Here is a 22,867-nt window from a genome sequence, read left to right on the forward strand (position 1 = left end):
TCATATATATATATATATATAATTATATTTGTACAAATAAAATGAAATAAATGTAGTACACATATACAATATATATATATATATATATATATATATATATATATATATATGTTTATATTCTTTTCTTTTTTATATTCTATATATCTTTCCTTACTTTTTTATATACTACTCTATTCACGAATTTATTTTAAAAAGAAAATTTAATATATATTTCAAAAAAAAAAAGAAATTTTAAATGGTGTAACAGAATTAATTAATATTATTAAATATGAGATAAAAATAGAATAGGACAAGCTAATTATAACTTTTAAAAGTTGTATAAATATATTTGTTTTTTTTCTTTTTATATACTTATAAATATATGAATTCAGAAATTTTGTCATAAAGATATAATTTTATTTTTTCTCACGTACAAATATATAATTTTTTTTATTTCATCAGATAAAAATATACATATATATATATATATATATTTATATATATATGTGTATATTTCTTATGTGCATGTTTTTATTTTCTTATGTATTATTTCAAAACAAATAAATATATATATATATACAATGTTCCATAGTAATAATAGTAATCTTTATAAAAAAAGGGATATGGTTAAAAATGTCTTTTCTCTTTTTTCCTTTACAAGTAATGTAGACGATAAAGCTATTAAATTATGGCCCTTAAAATTTATTGAGAAGGAAGAAGAATCTTTATATATTATAAAAATTTGTCATAATATTTACAAGAAAAGATTTTTTCTCCTCATAACACATCTGAGCTCTCTTATATTTATGTATTCCATATGTTTGATAGTAGCAAAAATTAATGGTATAAAGAAAAAAAAAAAAAAAAAAAAAAAAAAAAAAAAAAAAATGCATTTATATATATATATATATAATACGTAATATATATATTTATATTTCTTTTCATTTTCTTCTTAGAGCTATTTTCCAAGTTAAAATTCACGTTTATATTTTTACACATTTTTGTTGTAATTAATATATTATTCATTTTAATGTTGCACTATACACATTATGTAGAAAAACTTCGAAGGTGGAGAGGGAAATTATTTGTATTGCATAGTATATGTGTAAGATTTTTTACACAGACGAAACAAAAAAAAATAAGTATTATGATATGTATAATATATATATATATATATATATATATATATACATATATACATAATATTAATTTTCTTTTTTTAGATATTTCTTTTGTGGTGTTCATGGTTATTTATCTTATTTAATGACGTGAAAGATTATTTACCTATTGTTGTGAATGTAAATAAATTTTTATATGCAACTTATACTCATAATAAAATTAATATTATCTTTTGTTTTTTTGCATATGTGCCAATTTTTTATTTAATTACAATAATACCATGCAGGTAAAATATATATATAAATATATATATATATATATATATATATATATATATATATATATATATATATATATGTGAAATATTATAATATTAGAAAGATTTTTTTGTTTTCCTTTGATATAACTTTTAAAATATATTTTAATAATTTTCAGAATATGCTATTCTTTTACCTTTGATCTTTTGTTCTTCATATTAAGGATCGCCATATTTTCCGTTTATTATCTCATAACAGTAAAAAATTATATCTTAATAGACAAGTAATTAAAAGAATACAATAAAATATATATATATATATATATATAGAATATAGTTTATTCAAGGAATATCATTATTTAATATATACATATTATTATTATGTTTTATAATTTTTTTTTTTTTTTTTTTTTAAGCATTTTTATGATAGCGTCATCAATTGTAGGAAGTATATTTATTTTCGTTATACGATATATCATAGAAATTCAGAGACGACTAGCTTTTCATAGTTGGAATAAACAAATAAAGCAAATTAATACGTTAAAAAGTAATTTGAAAGAACAGAAAGAAAAATTGTCACTCACTAATATTGAAGAAATTTTCAACCTCATTAATGATGTAGGTTTTAAATAAATATATACTTTTTTTTTTTTTTTTTTTTTTTTTTTTTATATTAATTTAATTCTTCTATTCTTAGTGCATAGGTAATTACTGTAACACGAATGAACACCTTGAAGAAAAAAATATATCTGTCGTAAATAATTTAAAAAAAATTTTAACTATATTAAAAGAAGACAATTTATTTTCCCCAGACAGCAAATTTTTAAATAGAAAGGTAGGAAAAATTATAAAAATATATATATATATATATATATAACAAAGTTGTAAAGAGAAATAACATTTGTACTCAATATATTATGCCGTAAATTCTTACTCACATTTAATTATATTTATAATATATACAATTTAAACATTTATTTTTTTTTCTTCCTTTTTTTAGAAGTACAATCATATATATGCATATATTATGGATGTGAATAGGAACAAAACCCTGTCAGAAAATAAAGAACCATTCAAAGATGTAACAGAAGAGTTTAAAGAAGAATCTGAAACAGAATCTTTGATGGAATCTATATCAGAGGAAAGATCAAAAACTAAAATAGATGAAAAATCAAAAATGTATTCTAAAAATGATGAATTTAATGTTAAAAAGGAAATGGACATGAATTTGGTACAAATTACAAATGAACAAAGAAAATAAATAAATAAATATATATATATAATATATATAATATATATTTTTTTTTTTTTCCTTTCAAATATTCACATATATATAATTTTACATTTAGAAATGTGACAATGTAAATTTGGATATTTGGAATACCTCCTTTTTGAATAATGAAACATTAAATGAAGATATTTTTATCCATATAGGAAATAAATTATTAAAAATGTATTATACAACAAATCATAATATTCCAAGTGAAACATTATATTCATTATTATATGAAATGAAAAATGGTTATAACAATGTGCCATATCATAATTCGATCCACGCAGCTATGGTGAGAATAATGAATTTATATATGTATTTTTGTATGCAGGGCATAAACCTGTAAAAGGGAAAAAAAAAAAAAAAAAAAAAAAATATATATATATATATAAACATATAACATATATTATATATAATATATTTATTTACATGTACAGGTTACCCACCATTGCAACGTTTTAGTAAGTAATTTAAATACAGCGAATATTCTTAGGGATAACGAACTAGGTGCCTTATTTGTTGCTTCCTTAGGTCATGATATAGGACATTTTGGTAGAACAAATATATTTTTAAAAAATTGTTGCAACTTTTTAAGCATAATATATAATGATAAGTCTATATTAGAGAATTACCATTGCTCTTATTTATTTAATATTTTATTAAAAGATGAAAATAATATTTTTAAAAATGAAGATCCGAAATGTTTATTAGCACTTAGACAACAAATTATAGAATTAATACTAGCAACAGATATGAGTAAACACATAAAAATATTAGCTCAATTTCGTATAAAATCTATTAAAATAAAATCATATATTGAAAAAAATATTATCTTATGTTTAAAGATGATAATAAAAGCTGCTGATTTGTCGCATAATTGTGTAGATTGGAGTGAACATTATCAATGGGTAAAAAGATTAGTAAATGAATTTTATTATGAAGGTGATGAATTATTTCAAATGGGTTATAAAATCAACCCTTTATTTGATAGAAATTGTCATAATAATTTTATACAAATACAAAGAACCTTCTTAAAAGAATTAGTCTATCCTCTAATCATATCACTTAAAACTCTAGATAATACATCTATTACACAAGATATGATAAATAACGTTAAAAGGAATTATTCAAAGTGGACAAAAATTGAAAAATGTCAAATCAAAAAAAAAAAATATTTAAATGAACTTTTATGTAACATACCAGATAATTGGGCTCGTGTATATTATCCTAACTTGAATATTTACAAAACACAAAAAAAATAAAATAAAATAAATAATATAAAATAATATATAAAAAAAAAAAAAAAAAACACGCACGTCTATATTATTTTACTCATTATAATTATGTTCATATAATTCTATAGTTACATTTGTAACAAGTCATTTACTTATTTGTTCATATAATAAATATATTTAAAAAAAAAAAAAAAAAAAAAAAAAAGAATTATTAAAATTAAGAGGTATAACAAATTATTATACGTTCATAATTATTTGGTAACATATCGTTAACTAACATAATTTTAAGGGTATAATATCATGAGAAATTATTTTGAACACATAATAAGACATATAAATAAATATAAATTGTATTTTATTCATATAACTTATTTATTTAAAATGAAGTCATACAAAACATTTTAAAATATATATATAAATATATTTTTATATTTATAACAAAATAATTATATTAAGAACGTGTAATGTTTTAAATAATATTTTTCTTAATAATACAAAACAAAAAAAAAAAAAAAAAAAAAAAAAAAAAAAAAAAATTATCTCGTTCAAATGTAATAGGAAAAATTAAAAAATTAGTATATCTCTATACAATTTATATTTTCCTTTATACTTTGTATGTTTTTATTTTATAATAAAAAATTAAACAGTTAAATATATGTATATATATATATATATATATATATATATATATATATATATAATATATTTTGATTTATTTATATTTATATTTCTTTTTTTTTTTTAATTATAACATTTAAAAATAATAATATATAATAATCATATATTATATAATTGTATACACGTGAGCAAAATTTTTTCAAATATATATATATATTTATATATAATAATAAATAAATAAAGTATATTTTTTTTATTTTAAGGTTAAATAATATGTACATATTATTATATATATATATATAATATATATAATATATAAACAAATTTTATCGTTCATATTTATATTCAATAAATAACAAGGTACAAAAAGAACTTCTTACAATTTAAGGAAATTATAATGTTAAAAAATAATAAAAATAAAATCATCACTATTTTATAAGTTTTCAAGTTTATTCTCATTTCTTCCTATTTTTATAAATCCAAATTACAGAAAAAAAAAAAAAAAAAAATATATATATATATATATTATATATTATACTAATTTAATATTAAGTTGAAAATATATAGTAAAATTTTTCAATTGACACAATTTTAATAATATATTTATTATAATAATAAATAATAATATTTTTTTTTTTTTTTCATTTTATTTGATATTTATAAAAATAATAATATTATATAAAATAATATTATATATATATATAATTATTATAATATATAATAAAATATAAAAATGTTTTAAAAACAATGGAAGAGAACTCATATTTTGAGGCAGTAGAAAAACTTTTTGAAATTAAAAATTCAAAAGAAGATAAAATAAATGGAAGTAGTAGTAATAAGGATGAATTAATTGAAAATAAAGAATTAAAAAATGATAACTTGAATAATAATACTTGTGATAGTGATAAAAAGAAAACAAACAAAAGAGAAGTCAAAAGAAAAAGTAAAGTTATCAATGATAATAAAATAGATAATGAAAACAAAAATACAAAAAGGAAAAAAAAAACAAATGGTGATGTCGATATAAATATAGATGAAAATTTTGATGAAGATAATGATGAAAATGTTGATAAAAATGTTGATAAAAATGTTGATAAAAATGTTGATAAAAATGATGATGAAGATGATGGTGAAGATGATGGTGAAGATGATGGTGAAGATGATGGTGAACACGATGGTGAAGATGACGGTGAAGATGATAGTGATGAAGATAAACATGAAAATATTCCTAAAAATAAAGCAGATACTTTGAAAGAAGAGTCTGATGTATCAGATAACCATCATAACAACAGAAAATCTAAAAATATAAAAAATTCTATAAGGAGTAAGAGTAGTAATAGTAAAACAAAAAAAGAAGATGATGATAATAATATTCATTGTAATAATAGTTCGCAGGAAAATGAACAAAAGCGTAAGGAACAGCTTTTGGAAAATAAAGACAATAAGAAGGAGGGGAAAAATACAAATTCCTCTAAAGTTAAAAAAAGATATCATACTAGTAGTGATGAAAATGATAGGAATAATGATAATACATCATCAGAGGAAGAAAGGACAAAAAGTCGAAAAAAGAAACATAAAAATGATAACAGTGATAAAAAAAATGAAAATAGAGTAGTAGACTATTCGTCGTCGTCTTCTTCCTCCTCTGATGCTTCAAATGAATATAGCTCAAGTGATGAAGAAAGAGATCATAAAAAAAGAAAAATAAGAAAAACAAACCGATCTAGGAGAATTTCCAGATCATCTAGTGAAAGTAATTCAAGTACAGACAATGATAAACGTGGTACATCAAGAAGCAGTGAAGAAAAAGTGTACTCCAAATATGATAAGATGAAAAGAAGAGATAGAGAAAGAGAAAGAGATAGGGATAGAGACAGAGATAGGGATAGAGACAGAGACAGGGATAGAGACAGAGATAGGGATAGAGACAGAGATAGGGATAGAGAAAGAGAAAAGGATAAGGATCGAGATAGAGACCATGACCGATATAGAGATAGAGAACGTGATCGATATAGAGATAGAGAAAGAGAGCGAAGAAAAGATAGAGAAAGGGAAAGAGAAAGGGAAAGGGAAAAAGAAAGAATAAGAAGAGAAAATGAAAGAGAAAGATTAAGGAAAGAAAGAGAACTGGAAAGAGAAAGAAGAGAAAAAATAAGAGAAGAAAGAAGATTAAAAGAAGAAATGGAAGAAGCAAAAAGGGATGATTTAACAGTACTTGTATTAAATTTGGATTTAAAAGCAGATGAAAGAGATATATATGAATTTTTTTCAGAAGTAGCTGGAAAGGTTAGGGATATACAATGTATAAAAGATCAAAGGTCAGGAAAATCAAAAGGAGTAGCATATGTAGAATTTTACACTCAAGAAGCAGTAATAAAAGCATTAGCAGCAAATGGCATGATGTTAAAAAATCGACCAATAAAAATACAATCATCTCAGGCAGAAAAAAATAGAGCAGCAAAAGCAGCAAAACATCAACCTATAGATCCAAACGATATTCCATTAAAATTATATATCGGTGGATTATTAGGTCCATTAAGTAATATAACAGAACAAGAATTAAAACAATTATTTAATCCTTTTGGTGATATATTAGATGTAGAAATACATAGAGATCCTTATACAGGGAAATCTAAAGGATTTGGTTTTATTCAATTTCATAAAGCCTCTGAAGCCATTGAAGCATTAACTGTTATGAATGGAATGGAGGTAGCGGGTAGAGAAATTAAAGTAGGATATGCACAAGATTCTAAATATCTCTTAGCATGTGATAATACTCAAGAAAATATATTAAAGCAACAGCAAATGGCAAAAAATATAAACACTGAAGAGGAAGAACAAGATAATGAGAAAATTGATAACGATGATGGAGACGGCGGTGGGCTCATAGCTGGCACTGGTAGCAAAATAGCATTAATGCAGAAGCTTCAGAGGGATAGTATCATAGATCCTAATGTAAAAATAGGAAAAAAAAAAAAAAAAAAAAAAAAAAAAAATATTATATATATATATATTTATGTGTATGTGCAAATTGTTATATATATGTATTATCCTTTATTGTATTATCATATATATGCATTATCCTTTATCGTATTATCATATATATATATATTTTTTTTTTTATTCATTCATTTATTTTTTTAGATACCCAGTAGGTATGCCACTGGAGCCAATGCTATTATGGCAAGGAATTCCTTCGTTCCCTCAACCAATAATATAAATAATAATGTGACAACTAATTTAGTATTAAGCAATATGTTTTCATCAAATGATGAAAATATAGGAAGCGACCCCGATTTCTTTAATGACATACTTGAAGATGTTAAAGAAGAATGTAGCAAATATGGAAAGGTTGTAAACATTTGGCTAGATACCAAGAACATTGATGGTAAGATTTACATAAAATATTCTAATAATGATGAATCATTAAAATCATTTCAATTTTTAAATGGAAGGTATTTTGGAGGCTCACTAATAAACGCGTATTTTATTTCAAACGATGTATGGGATATGACTTGTCTTCCAAAGTAGATATCTATTATTTAAAATTCAAAAAAAAAAATCAGAATATCAGAAAAACTAAAAATTCCTTTTATCATATTAAGAGTGAAATATTAGAAATGTGTATTGCATATGTTTCTTTAACATTTTATTAAATAAGGTAAAAATATATAAAATATATATATATATATATATATATATATATTTCTTTTTTATTATACCTTTATATTTTTTATATGATTATTTTCCTTTTTTATTTTTACGAAATATATTATTTCGAAAAAAAAAATATATATATATATTTATATATTTATGCATTTATATTTTTATTTAAAAGAAACGACACAAAAAAAAAAAAAAAAAAAAAAAAAAAAAAAAAAAAAAAAAAGTGAAAACATTTTTTTTAGGAATGAGGCATCTTGGATACAATATATTTTTTTTTTTTTTTTTTTTTTTTTTTTTTTTTCTTATTCTTTTTTTTTTTAATTCACATAGAGTAAACCAATAAAATAAAAAATATTTCATAAACAGTATGTATATATGACATATATGCCTATACATTATTTAACGATTTATTATTTTATCATATGTATTTATATGTCTATATATGAATCCTAATGTGTGAAAAAAAAAAATATATATATATATATATATATATATGTATGCCTATATATATTTACAAAACTGTAGAAATTATTATATTTTTTTATTTTATGTTAGTTATTGTTTTCTTTATGTATATAAAAAATTATACATATAATATTTATTTTTTATCATTTATCATTTAGGATACTTATGCACAGAATTTGTATTGATAAGAAAATGAAATTAACATAATAAAATTTTAGGGATATTCATAATTTTTGTCTTTTTTTCTTTTTTATTATTTCTTTAAATATATTATAACGGTCTTTAAATGGATCATTATAAAAAAAAAAAAAAAATATATGTATATATATATATATATATATATATATATATATATATATTTTTTATTTATTTAAAATATAATCCGATATTTCACTTTTTAATTATTTGTTATAATTAAATCAAATTCACAATCAGGAAAATAAAAAATTAAGTCTATAATATAAGTCTTTATAATAAAAATGTATAAATATTTGTATATGTATTTATTTACTTTTATTTCTCCACCTCCCCCTTTGAATAGACTATTCAGTGTATACAAAAAAAAAAAAAAAAAAAAAAAAAAAAAAAAAAATTATAACAATATATATATATATATATATTTTTTTTTTTTTAGACACATGCATTTTTATAATTTTCATTTTGATGTCATAAGATAAAAATATATCTTAAATTTTTAGGTTTTCTTTTATACATTTTGCTATAATAAAAGAAAATAAAATTGTAATTTTTTTTTTTTTTTTATACAATGTTTATATAATAAGATGGTCATATGAATTTTAATAAAATTGCTTTTCTACTTTTTTATTCTTATTTTTTTTGTTAAAACCTTAAATATAATTATATATATATGTGGGTTATTAAATTAAAATTTTTTCTTTTTTTTTTTTTTTTTTTTTTTTTGTTTCTAAAATTTTAGTAAATAGTTTATTATATATATTTTGAAATTTCCTATTTATAAATTAATTTTTTTTCTGTATTTTTTTTAAAGCTTTTTTTTCATAATTTTATAATATTTTTAAAATAATTTCACAAATAATTCAATTATTTGATTATTATTTTTCTTTTTTATAATAATAAATTAAAAATATATATATATATATATATATAATATTTTAAAAATAATGTTACTAATAAGATAATACATTTCCAATACAAAACATTTTTTTTCTTTTTTTTTTTTTTTTTTTTTTTTTTTCTTTTTTTAATATTTTATTATTATATTTGTTATAAAAATAAAATATATATAATTAATTTGATTATATTTATGAATAATTAAAAAATATGGCATATATTTATATTACTTATAAAAATATATATATTTTTTAAATTTATATAAAAATTCTATTAAATATGAAAAATATATTTATTATATTTTATTTTTTTTGTAATCATATATAAACAATTTTTTTATTAGTCTTTCTCTTGTTATATGACTTTTTAAAAGTAAAGAAAACTTATACATATTTGATCATTTTATATTATAATATAAAATATGAATGATGCTGTAACAAATATGTTTTCCTTTAATAATAGAATTATATATTTATATATAAAATATATATGAATATAATATTTATATTATATTTTATTATATAATACAATCTTTTTTATAATAGTTAAAAGAATTATATATACATTTATATATATAATATATTTATTTATATAATATATATCATTATATATATAATGATGAAGAACGTATTTTTTATTTAATGCATTTTTCTTTTCAGTAACATGTTCATTTATTTATTTATTTATTTTTTTTTATTATCTATATAATAAATAATATATATATTATATTATTGTATATATATATATATATATTTTTTTTTTATAATCATATTATTATAATATTTTTAAAAGTTTATAAAAAATTATCAGTTTTTTATTTTAATATTATTATTATATCCATATTTCTTCTTCTCATTCTTTTTTTTCAAAGATTAAATATATAATTAAATGTTTTTAAAAAAAATATATTTTTTGTAAAAATGTATAAAAAAAGAAAATAGTATTAAAATTTAATAATTTATAATTATTATTTATAATATATATATAATAAACTTTTCAAAATTTTATTTATATTAAAAAATATATATATTATTAAAAAATGAATAAAAATATCATAATATTTATAAAAAAATTATAAATATATTTTTATATAGTTATAAATATTATGAATATTTATAAATATTGTGTTATTTTATTTTAAATTTTTGTTTTTTTTTTACCCTTGAAAGAATATAAAAAAAATTATAAACAAAATAATTGTAATTAATTGTATATTAATTTTTCCATATAAAAAATTATATGTACTTTTTTTTCCTAAAATATAAAATTGTATATATATATATATATATATATATATATATATATATATATATATATTATATATATTTTATTACATATAAAATAATTTATAGATTAATTTATTATTTATATATATATATATATTATATATATGCATGATATTTTATAAAATTTTCCTGTCCGCCTATAAATTATAAAGAAAAAATAATTTTTGCTTCAAAGCAAAAGTTGTAATTTGAAAGAAATAATAAAGGTTATTTTATTTTATTTTTTTTTTTTTTCACAAAAGATAAAATATATATATATATATATATATTTATATATATATTATATACATTTTAACATTTACTTCTCTTTATTTTGTGTACATCGATAAAGTACATTTGAAAAGTGACTTTTATAAGAATGGGTGAAAATAAGTTTGACGGTTTGTCCTTTTTTGAAAATAATGAATTTCAGAATATGAATTTTATAAGGGGTTCTATGGATAATAACCGTAATGAAGAAGAAAAAGGGTTAATACAGAAAGCTATAGATTTATCAAAAAAAGGAGCAGAAACATTACAAAAAGGTTTAAAAGAAACATTAGGAAAAAATAATATGAATGATGGAGCTTCTATGGTATCTAATTCAACAACAGCTGAAAGTGGTTCAATGTTTTCAAATTTTCCTTTATTTAATAATAATAATCAGAATAGAGAAAATGAAACAAGTTCATTTTTTGCTTTTACAACTTTAGTATCATATAAAAACTTTCCATTATTTTGTATTTTATTTGGAATCAGTGTGTTATTTATGATCCTATCATTTTTTACATTACCTATGATAGTAATAACACCTAGACAATTTGGTTTTTTCTTTACTGTATCTTCAATATGCTTTGTTTCATCTTTAGCCTTCTTGAAGGGTTTTTCAAATTTATACCATCATTTAATGGAAAAGCAACGGTAACAAGGGCTGGAAAAAATAAAACCAAAACATAATAAATATAAATATAAATATAAAAATATATATATATATATATTTATTTATTTATTTATTTAATATTTTTTTTTTATCCCTTTACAGCCTCCCTTTTACAACGGCCTACATTTTATCATTATTATCAACCTTATATTTTACTCTTATTAATCCCTTATATTTATTGGTATGAAATTATAATTCTATGGATATGTTCACATGTGTTAATATTCACATATATTACATATATATATATATATATATATATATATATATTTATATGTATTCAAAATATATATGATTTTCTTTTTTTTTTTATATAGGCATTAATTACATCAGTTATTCAAATGTTAGCCCTTATATCATTTCTTGTTTCCTACATACCAGGTATGAAAAAATAAATTATATATATATATATATATATATATATATATATTATACATTTAACATGGAAATATATTTTTAATTTTTTTTTTTTTTTTCATAGGTGGAGCAGGAGCCATCAAAATGCTTATTAATGCTATTTATTCTTATGTTAAAAATTTATTTAGAAGAAGCAATACTTCAGATTTACCCTTTTAAAGTAAAAAATATGAAAACATATATAATCTTTGATATTTTTTATTAAGGGCAGAAAAAAAAAAAAAAAAAAAAGAAAAATGTGCTAAGTATAATAAAATATATATATTTATTTCCATTTATATTTTCCATATAAAATAATAATATATAATTGTAAATTTTATTTTTAACAAATCCAATATATGAAATTTCGTTTCCTTTTTTCCTCATTTTTATCTTTTTAATAATGAAATTGTTGTCTTGATTTTCATTTTTTTTATAAATTTTTTTAAGTCTACATATAATAATTAAATTAAAAATGAATATTATATATATATATATATATATATATATATATATATATGTTATTTTTTCTTTTTCTTTTTAATTTTTTTTTTTTTTTTTATTTATTATTAAATTCTTTTTTTGTTTATATATTATTATGTATACGTGATCATTTGAATTTATACAAATAAAATAAAATAAACATAGAATATAATTAATATAATATAATATATATATATTTTTTTTTTTTTTTTATATTAAGTTATTTATTTTAAGATACGTATGATCATTTTTTTATTTTCGTACAAAATAATGCTTAAATCATTCCACATTTCATAAATTAATTTATAAATTCATATTTAATTGAATGTGTTATTTTTTTTAAAATAATAAATAGAATGGACAAAAAAAAAAAAAAAAAAAAAAAAAAAAAATCTTGAGGTCATTCTTTTTATACTACATTTCAATAATGTGAAAATATGAAATTCAAAATACCTTTCTAAAAATACATATTAAAGAGAGTGTATAAATATGAAAAAATGTACACCTGTATTTTTATATTTATTATATTGTATTATTAAAAAAAATAACTTGTCATCATGTGTTTGTATATATGTACATATTTATGTTATTTCTATTATTTCATTTCATTTCATTTTTTTGATGTGATTTATATTAATCCTAATATTTTTATATTTTTATAAAATAAAAATTCTGTACAGAATTAAAAAAATATATATATGTTAGGTAACCTAAAATGTAATTAAGTAATAAACAAAGAAATATAACCAATAATAAAATAACATAATTATTATATTTTTTAAAATAAGAAATAAATTCTTTGTTCCTATATTTTGGATTTTTGTTTTTTTTTTAAACAAGTCTCCTTATTAGTATCTTAAAATGTATTTCTTGAATCTAAAATAGTTAAACTTTTTAATAAATTAGAAAAAATAGTTTACAACGATAGGAAATTAATATATTTTAAAAAAATATGAGAATGAGAAACTTAAGATAATATGAAGAATTGAAATGGTAACATAATTATATATACACATAAGTATATTTTTTAATTCAAAAATAAAAACAAATAAATAAATAAATAAATAAAACCTTAAATATTAAACATATAAATATATATATATATTTTTTTTTTTTCCATATGTATAATTCATATTTCACTTTTTTATTATATAATACAATAAAAAAAAAAAAAAATTTCAATTTTCATTTTACAAATTTTAAAATGTAAATTTTGAGGATGATGTTAAAATCATTAATTAAAAAAAAAAAAAATTATATGTATATAAAAAGGGGATATACAAAATACAAAACATAAATAATAAATATTAAATATGTTATACGTATGTGCACGAATGTATGTATAAATATTATATATATATATATATATATATATATATAATATATATTAAAATTGTCATTTTTAGGATATACGGGGAAATATGTGTATGATGCTCTATCCGCATAAAATCATTTAATCAATAAAAAAATTAATAATAATAATTAAAAAAAATAAAATATAAAAAAAAAAAAATAATAATAATAAAAATATAAAAGATAAAAAATAAAATAATATAATAAAAATATTAAATAATGAATAAAATTTTATATAGAATTTTTAAAAATCGTCTATACAATGTGCTAACACATTATATACATATATATATATATATATATATATATATATATATTTTCTCTCTCTTTCGTGTGTGGTTATATTTATTTTATTCATATAAGGTCACGATTTAAGAACAAGCACTTGGTAAGTTCTCCAAACCCGTACAACGTATTAATTCCTTATTACAATATTTAACACCACAATTATAACATCTATCACTACATGGGCTTCCAAATAAACATGGGAGCCAACAATTTGATTTTCCACAACTTACTGAATCTTTAAAACATTGTGAACAGGTATCTGACATTTTTTTATTATCTTTGGCTAGTTCCTTTTGAACACATTCCATAGTACTATCACCTGAACCTAAGTTATCAACAGAACATTTTAATAATATACTAAAAAATTTATTGCTAGGAGAAAGTTGTAAACCTTTACTTCTACTATTACTAGGTTTGGTTGTATCAAAAATAATGTCTTTATCGGATTGTGATAAGCATCCATTTGTTACATTTGATTTTAGTTGAATATTATATTTTCTTTTTGAAGAACATACATCTAAGTTATTTAAGATATTATTTATTAAATAATTTATTCTTTGTAATTTTGGATCACCAATAAGATTAGCATTAAATATAATATGAGGAATATCTATTAATACATATGATTGATTATTATCACATAAACTATTTATATGTCCATGTTTTATTATATTTGATATTCTTAATAAAACTTTTTGAGGATTTAAACTATTATATCTTCCACTTAATAATTCTCTAATGCTTTTATGAATTATACCTATTTTATTTTTATGAGTGTTTTCTAATATTAAATTTACAGAATCATTTAATATTTCTTGGTTATAACCATAGGAGGATCTTCTAATTATTTCGGCATTACAATTAAAAGAATAAGGTGTAAATCCATACTGTTTGGTTATTTTATTACTTAATAAACCTACAGCTAATAAAGATAGGAATTTTACTAATTTTTTTACTTTCATCGTAGTTACTATGGCAAGAAAATAAACGGTCTTGTGTTTGATATATAAAAATGTATATATGATATGTATGTATGTATGTATATATATATATATATATATATATATATATATTTATTTATTTATTTATTTAATTTATGTACTGTTTATATATTTTTAATATAGTCTATATGAAAAAAAGAAAAAAAAAAAAATAATATTATATTATTCATAAATATAACATTAATAATGAATCTTATCTTTTCATTTTATATAATATATATACAAAATATTTATATAGATAAAATTGAAAGCAAAAACAGGATATTTTTTAAATTTTAAAGAGCATATTATATATTTATTTTCTTTGGTCTCTTTAAAAATTATAAAAAAATATAATAATAAGATTATTTATAAATATAAAAAATATATATACATATATTAAAAATAATATATATATAATATATATATATATATTTTAAAATACAAAAAACATATTCATTCTATATAATATTATATATAAATATAAATAAATAAATAAATAAATAATATATAATGTTATATACATATATTATTATTATATATTTTTTGTTTCTAGAAATATATGCATTTATTGATATATAGATATTAAATTAACTGAAAAAATATAAGAATATTAATTCATTAATTTATTATTTTTTATTTTTTTTTTTTTGGCATATATATTTTATATACATATATATATAATATATATATAATTAAAAAGGATGTATTTGTATATATTTATTTTATATTCTTATTATATATTATTTTAATTTTTTTTTTTTCTTTTTCTTCTATATATATAATATATATATATAATTAATTTTTTTTTTTTTTCTTTTTTTTTATTAGTACCTTAATAAAATTAATGTAAATTCCTCCTATTTGTTCTTCATAATATTCAAGTTCATTTTACATTTTCATTTCAACCTTAATTCTCCGATTTTTTATTTTTTATATTTAAATAAAATTAGGTTTAATTTAATTTAATTTAGTTTAATTTTTTTTTTTTTTTTTTTTCTTATAAGAAGTGTTTCAACACTTTATACAATATAATAATAAATTCGAGAAACACAAAGAAAAAAAAAAAAAAAAAAAAAAAAAATGGAAGTAGGTTCTAATATTTTTATACCTATAATGAAATTTTAATATATATATATATATATATATTTATGTAAATTTTTTTTTTTTTTTTATACGTAATAAATTATAAGAATACAACTGTAAAAAATTATAAAAACAAACATGTTGTTTTTTGGTAAATTGTTGTAAAATTATAACAAAAGGAAAAATTAGTGTAAAGAATCATATAAACATTTATATATTATATAAAGCTTTTTAAAAATTTCAAAAATTAACTTTTCTTTTCCATAACCATTAGTATAAAAAAAAAAAAAAAAAAAAAAAATTGAACACTATCTAAAATTCTCACCATAAATATGGGACTTTTCAATAAATATATTACTTTAATATTATATAAAAAAATTTAATAATATATATATATATATATATATAGGTTTTCTTTTTTTTTTTTTTTTTTTTTTTTTTTTTTCCTTAATTTGGTAGCAACACATATACATTTAGGATCAATCGAGAAATAAAATAAACTAGTAATTTTTCTTTTTTTTTTTCTTTTTTTTTTTCTTTTTTTTTTTTTTTTTTCTATGGTAGTTCGTTATATTTTTCGATCTATTTTTTGTAAAATATATATATATATTATATATATATATAATATCATATTTATGTGTACCTGAACAATCCATTTATTTATTTATTTATTTATTTACATAATTATACTACACAAAATATATTTTTTTTATTTAAAAAAATTATAAACACATAAACAAGCGCAAGGTGTAACCATGATTTCAAAGATTTTCATGGTTACCATATTTTAATAAAAGAAAAAATATAATAAAATGAAATATTATAAATATATATAAAATATTATAAATATATATAAAATATTATAAATATATATAAAATATTATAAATATATATAAAATATTATAAATATATATAAAATATTATAAATATATATAAAATATTATAAATATATATAAAATATTATAAATATATATAAAATATTATAAATATATAAAAATATTATAAATATATATAAAATATTATAAATATATATAAAATATTATAAATATATATAAAATATTATAAATATATAAAAATATTATAAATATATATAAAATATTATAAATATATAAAAATATTATAAATATATAAAAATATTATAAATATATAAAAATATTATAAATATATAAAAATATTATAAATATATACAAATATATTAATATAATTTATGAAAAGAATATTTTATAAATATACAAATAAATGAATGAATAATATATAGGTGTGTAAAAGTAATAAAATTTCCATTGTATATTATTCTTTTGTTAATTATCTAAAGGAACTATTTATTAATAGATATTATCATAATATTTTATTTATTCTATTTATCTGTTTAGAAAAAAAAAAAAAAAAAAAAAAAAAATGTGTAATAAGAAAAATATGAAAATATATATTCCTCAAATAGTTACAAAAATTATAAAAAAAAAAAAAAAGAATAAGGAATAAATAAAAAGGTTTCTTCTTTTTTCTATATATAAATATTTCATTTTAAAATTTTGGGACTTATTTATCTGTAAGTTCTTGACTTCAAACATCTAGATATAATATTAATATAATATATCTATTATTATTATTTTGTTTTATTTTTTATTATTTGTACAAGAAATTATATACCTAAGAATTTTATATCACGAATTTCTTAAAAAAATGTAAATCTCATATACAATTTTGAACAAGCAAAAAAAATAAAAAAAATAAAAATAAACATAAATATAAATATAAAAGTAAAAGGAAATAATATGAAATAATAATAGTACATAAAATAATTTTACTTTTAATGGAGAAATAAATATGGTGTATAATATTTGAGTTTAAAAAAATAATCCTAAAATGTAAATAAATATAATATATAAATATATATATATATATATATATATTTATTTATATATTTATTTATATATTTATATATATGTATGTAGTATATAGTTACAAATGATCATATTGATAAAAAAAATATTCCTGTTCTCTCTTTTTTTTTTTTTTTTTAATTAATATGATATTTATAACTTGATAAAAAAAAAAAAAAATTATAAGGAAAAGGTTAATACGAAAAAATATATAATTACACATTTATATTTTATACATATCAGACTTGTATAATTTTATTTGGGAGATATTGAAAAGGAAATATTGAATATTTAAAAAAAAAAAAAAAAAAAAAAAAAAAAAAAAAAAGATAAAACAAAAAAATATAAAATATAAAATAAAATAATTCAACTTATACATTAATATATATATATATATATATATATATATATATATATATATATGTGTGTATATATAAACTTATATATATTATATTACATTTGTCATCATAGCATTATTTTTCAGTATACACAAAGATATACTTATTTATGTACATGGGGGAAAAAAAAAAAAATATAAGATATAAAAAATAAGTGGGTACCCATTTTGGAAAATTATTAATTTAAAAATATAAAAATTACTACGTGGGTAGATAGTGGAAATATCGTTACGTTGTTATATATATAAATACATACATATATATATATATATATATATATATATATATATATATATATATATATATATTTATATATATATTTATATTTATATGTATGATTAAATAAAGGTACACTTATATTTATTTATTTTATTTTATTTGATATTTTTTGTTTATCGGGCTGTCTTATATTTTATGACATTCATCAAAATGAAAAATGGAAGACTCATAAATAAGCAAGCAATACAACTAATATTAGGATTATATGTGTTGTTCATGTTTTTATTTGTTAATATTAAACAGTGTTATGGAAAGAATATAAATAACGATGAATATATTAAAGGAGTAGATATATATAAAGCAATAGTTATAGATGCTGGATCTACAGGTACAAGAATTCATATATATAATTATCATATAGTAGATGATGAGAAAGGTAATATAAAAATATATATTCCATCCATAAATTATAGAACTACACCTGGATTGGTATATATATTGAACAGATATTTTTCTGGTGAAAAAGAAGATTTCCATAATTATTTTAAAAATATAAAAAGTTTTATTTATGATAATGTTGAAGAACAAAAACGTTTTAATACAATAATATTGTTTAGAGCATCAGGAGGATTTAGATTGTTAAGTATTAATGAATCCGAGAAATATATGAACTTTTTAAAAAATTATTTCTTTACACATTTCAATGAATTTTTATTAATTGATGATTTATTAGTAAATGTATTAAGTGGAAAGGAAGAAGCAATTTTGTCCTTTGTTTCTATATATGCTCTCCTTCAGAATTTTAATCCGAGCCCTCTTATTTTTACGGACAATGATATAAATGAGGGCAAACAAAATGACGTGAATAATGATAATAATAATGATCATAATAATGATCATAATAATGATCATAATAATGATGATAATAATAATGATGATAATAATAATAATGATCATAATAATGATCATAATAATAATAATAACGATAGTGATAATACCATTGGGGTGCTTGAATTAGGTGGAGCAACCGCTCAAATCGTTATTAAGGTCCCCTTGTCTAAAATGAACGACGATATAGTAAACCTATTTAATTACCAACATAAAGAGAAAAAGAAAAATAGCATTATTGAAGAAAACTATAAAAATAAAAATATCGTAAAAATTAATTTATTTAATCAAGATATATTTTTATATTGTAAAAGTTATCTTGTTTTGGGAAGACAAAATGCCATGAAAACTTATTTACATTATATTTTACATAAACATAAAGAAATAGATCAAAACAATAAATTTATAGAAATGGCATGCTTCCCAAAAAACTTCAAATTTCATATTAATAACCTATATAAAACATCCATAGAAGAAGATTTATTAGAATATGATGGAAACACAAAAATAAATGATGATGAATATATAGGTGTAGGTATTGGTAATATAAATATGTGTAGACAAGAAATACAAACAATTCTTGATTATGCACAAATTGATGATTTACCATTTAAAATAAAAAAATTTATTAAATTGTATGGAATAGAAAATTTTCATCATTTTGCAGTGGTAAAAAAAAAAATAAAAAAATAAAAAAAAAAATAAAAATAAAAATAAATTAATATTACACCTTTAATTGGCTATATATATATTAAAAGAAACATATAAATGTGTGATACAATAAATATATAATATATATATATATATATATATATATATATTTATTTATTTATTTATTTATTTATTTTTCTTTATTTTAGGATATATTAAACATTGCTGAAAGTTTTAATCCCATTTCTCTTAATACACATATGTATTTGGAAAAGGCACAAGAAGTATGTCCTCTTACCATAGAAGAAATAAGAAAGGTTGTTAGACCTGAATCAAACATAGAAAAGGCTCAGACGTCATGTTTCGGGTATATAAAAAAAATATATATATATATATATATATATATATATATATAATATTATTTTAGGAACCATTTCGTTCAAGACAGTTTTCTTTTTTCATATATATTCATGTATTGTCTTGATGATTTTATTTGAGTAAATTATGCGACATACTTCTTTTTATATTTTATTATTTTTTAGGCTTATATTTTTATATGAATTTATGAGATATATTCTCAAAATTGACAAATCCATATTATTTTATTCAACCAATTATGTAATTGGAAAGAAAAAAAAAAAAAAAAAAAAAATTAAAATTAAAACATATATAGAAATAAATATATACATATTAAATAACTAATATTTATATAAATATATTATTATATACTAATATGTTTGTGATATGACACCTTATTTTTTTATTTTTTTTTATTTTTTTTTTTATCAGATAAATAAGACGAGCATAACTTGGACTATTGCCGTATTGTTAATGGAGATTCCGAAAATTGTTAATTTAATTAGAAAAAATGAAAAAATAAAAAGTTTCTACTCAGATGAACTTTGAACAAGAAAGAAAGAAAGAAAAAAAAAAAAAAAAAAAAAAAAAAAAATGAAACACCACAAGGGTAAGTGGACATATAAAGGTATACATATTTACATATATATATATATAAAATCTTTATGTTTAACCAAAGTACTATACAACCAAGGAATATAACATAAAATAGCTTTTAAAATTAAGAAAAAGAATAAATTATTATAGTAATCATAAAAATATAATTTGTTATTAATTTTTAAATATAATTTTTTCAACATATGAATCTAATTATGAAATAACAACATATGTATATATAAATATGTATATATATATATATATATATATATATATATATATTTTTTTTTTTTTTTTTTTTTTTGAATTTTATTTATTTATAATTTTGTTTCTTGTCATTATTTTAATTTTTTTTTTTTTTTATTTGTTGGTGTTGTTAAATGTTATTTTGTGTACTTGTCATTATTGATCTATATATATATATATATATGTATAATTTTTTTGTTATTTTTCAAAAGAAAAAAAGACCCAAAAGGATTTTCTTGTAAATATAAAAAAAAAAAAAATTCAACATTTACTATTACAACAATAATTTATTTTGTTTTCATTTTACTTCGTAAAATAATCCACATACAACCCATATATTGTATATATTGTATATATTGTATGTATTGTATGTATTGTATATATTGTATGTATTGTATATATTGTATATATTTATATATATACATTATGGAAACGTAAAAGAAAATAAAAGATTATATAAATATTAATTAATATTCATATATACAACACGTGGAATAAATATATCAAAACCTTAAAAATATGATATACATAAAAATATATGTTCTCTCATTTTTTACGGTCTTTTTTTTTTTATTTTATTTTTGCTAAATTGACTTTTCATAACAATGTTGATCGTTGCATGTTTTTATAACGAATTTAAAATTTTCTAAATGGTTTTGTTATTATATGTCCATAATTATATTATATATGATACTAACACTATAATGAAAAATATATAATATATAATATATATATAATCTTTTTAATAATACTTTTATTATATAATATTTCAAAAAGAAAATGATATCTACTTAAAAATATCAAATATTCTTAAAAAAAAAAAAAAAAAAAAACATAATTATTATAATATATATATATATATATATATATATATATTTAATATATATAATATATTTATTTATTTTTTAGATAAGGACAATTTTTTTTTTTATTTATAATATCATAAATATATATAATAATATAACATTCAAAAAATTGGTTTTCAGTAAAATTTTTAATATATAAAATTTCTATATTTTTATTAATGCCTTTTTATATTAATTTGATAAATTACATATAAAAAAAAAAAAAAAAAAAAAAAAACCAGAATTGTTTATGTAGATACCTTTATGGTTTAAAAAATATTCTTTTATT

At 17.3% G+C, this 22,867-nt stretch overlaps 5 protein-coding genes across 5 annotated transcripts; 4 read left to right on the forward strand and 1 right to left on the reverse strand.

The window, feature by feature from the left end:
- Positions 1 to 560: 560 nt before the first annotated feature.
- PF3D7_1321600 (cGMP-specific 3',5'-cyclic phosphodiesterase gamma, putative) lies at positions 561 to 3,889 on the forward strand (the record flags this gene model as incomplete). The annotated part of the gene is made up of 9 exons (XM_002808980.1): positions 561 to 822; positions 936 to 1,084; positions 1,203 to 1,384; positions 1,534 to 1,638; positions 1,771 to 1,972; positions 2,052 to 2,189; positions 2,355 to 2,585; positions 2,704 to 2,919; positions 3,065 to 3,889. The coding sequence occupies 9 exons, from the start codon at positions 561 to 563 to the stop codon at positions 3,887 to 3,889; spliced, it is 2,310 nt and encodes a 769-aa protein (XP_002809026.1).
- A 1,338-nt stretch (positions 3,890 to 5,227) lies between these two features.
- On the forward strand, positions 5,228 to 8,011 carry PF3D7_1321700 (splicing factor 1; the record flags this gene model as incomplete). The annotated part of the gene is made up of 2 exons (XM_001349920.1): positions 5,228 to 7,435; positions 7,625 to 8,011. The coding sequence occupies 2 exons, from the start codon at positions 5,228 to 5,230 to the stop codon at positions 8,009 to 8,011; spliced, it is 2,595 nt and encodes an 864-aa protein (XP_001349956.1).
- A 3,336-nt stretch (positions 8,012 to 11,347) lies between these two features.
- On the forward strand, positions 11,348 to 12,484 carry PF3D7_1321800 (protein transport protein SFT2, putative; the record flags this gene model as incomplete). The annotated part of the gene is made up of 4 exons (XM_001349921.1): positions 11,348 to 11,889; positions 12,011 to 12,089; positions 12,226 to 12,289; positions 12,390 to 12,484. 4 exons carry the CDS (start codon positions 11,348 to 11,350, stop codon positions 12,482 to 12,484), a joined length of 780 nt encoding a protein of 259 aa, XP_001349957.1.
- A 2,027-nt stretch (positions 12,485 to 14,511) lies between these two features.
- Positions 14,512 to 15,390, reverse strand: PF3D7_1321900 (conserved protein, unknown function; the record flags this gene model as incomplete). The annotated part of the gene is made up of 1 exon (XM_001349922.1): positions 14,512 to 15,390. One exon carries the CDS (start codon positions 15,388 to 15,390, stop codon positions 14,512 to 14,514), a length of 879 nt encoding a protein of 292 aa, XP_001349958.1.
- A 3,814-nt stretch (positions 15,391 to 19,204) lies between these two features.
- PF3D7_1322000 (nucleoside-diphosphatase, putative) lies at positions 19,205 to 21,439 on the forward strand (the record flags this gene model as incomplete). Its single annotated transcript, XM_001349923.1, has 4 exons — positions 19,205 to 20,551; positions 20,743 to 20,900; positions 21,076 to 21,151; positions 21,323 to 21,439. The coding sequence occupies 4 exons, from the start codon at positions 19,205 to 19,207 to the stop codon at positions 21,437 to 21,439; spliced, it is 1,698 nt and encodes a 565-aa protein (XP_001349959.1).
- Positions 21,440 to 22,867: the final 1,428 nt, after the last annotated feature.

Source organism: Plasmodium falciparum (assembly GCF_000002765.6).
Source record: "Plasmodium falciparum 3D7 genome assembly, chromosome: 13".
NCBI classification, from domain to species: domain Eukaryota; phylum Apicomplexa; class Aconoidasida; order Haemosporida; family Plasmodiidae; genus Plasmodium; species Plasmodium falciparum.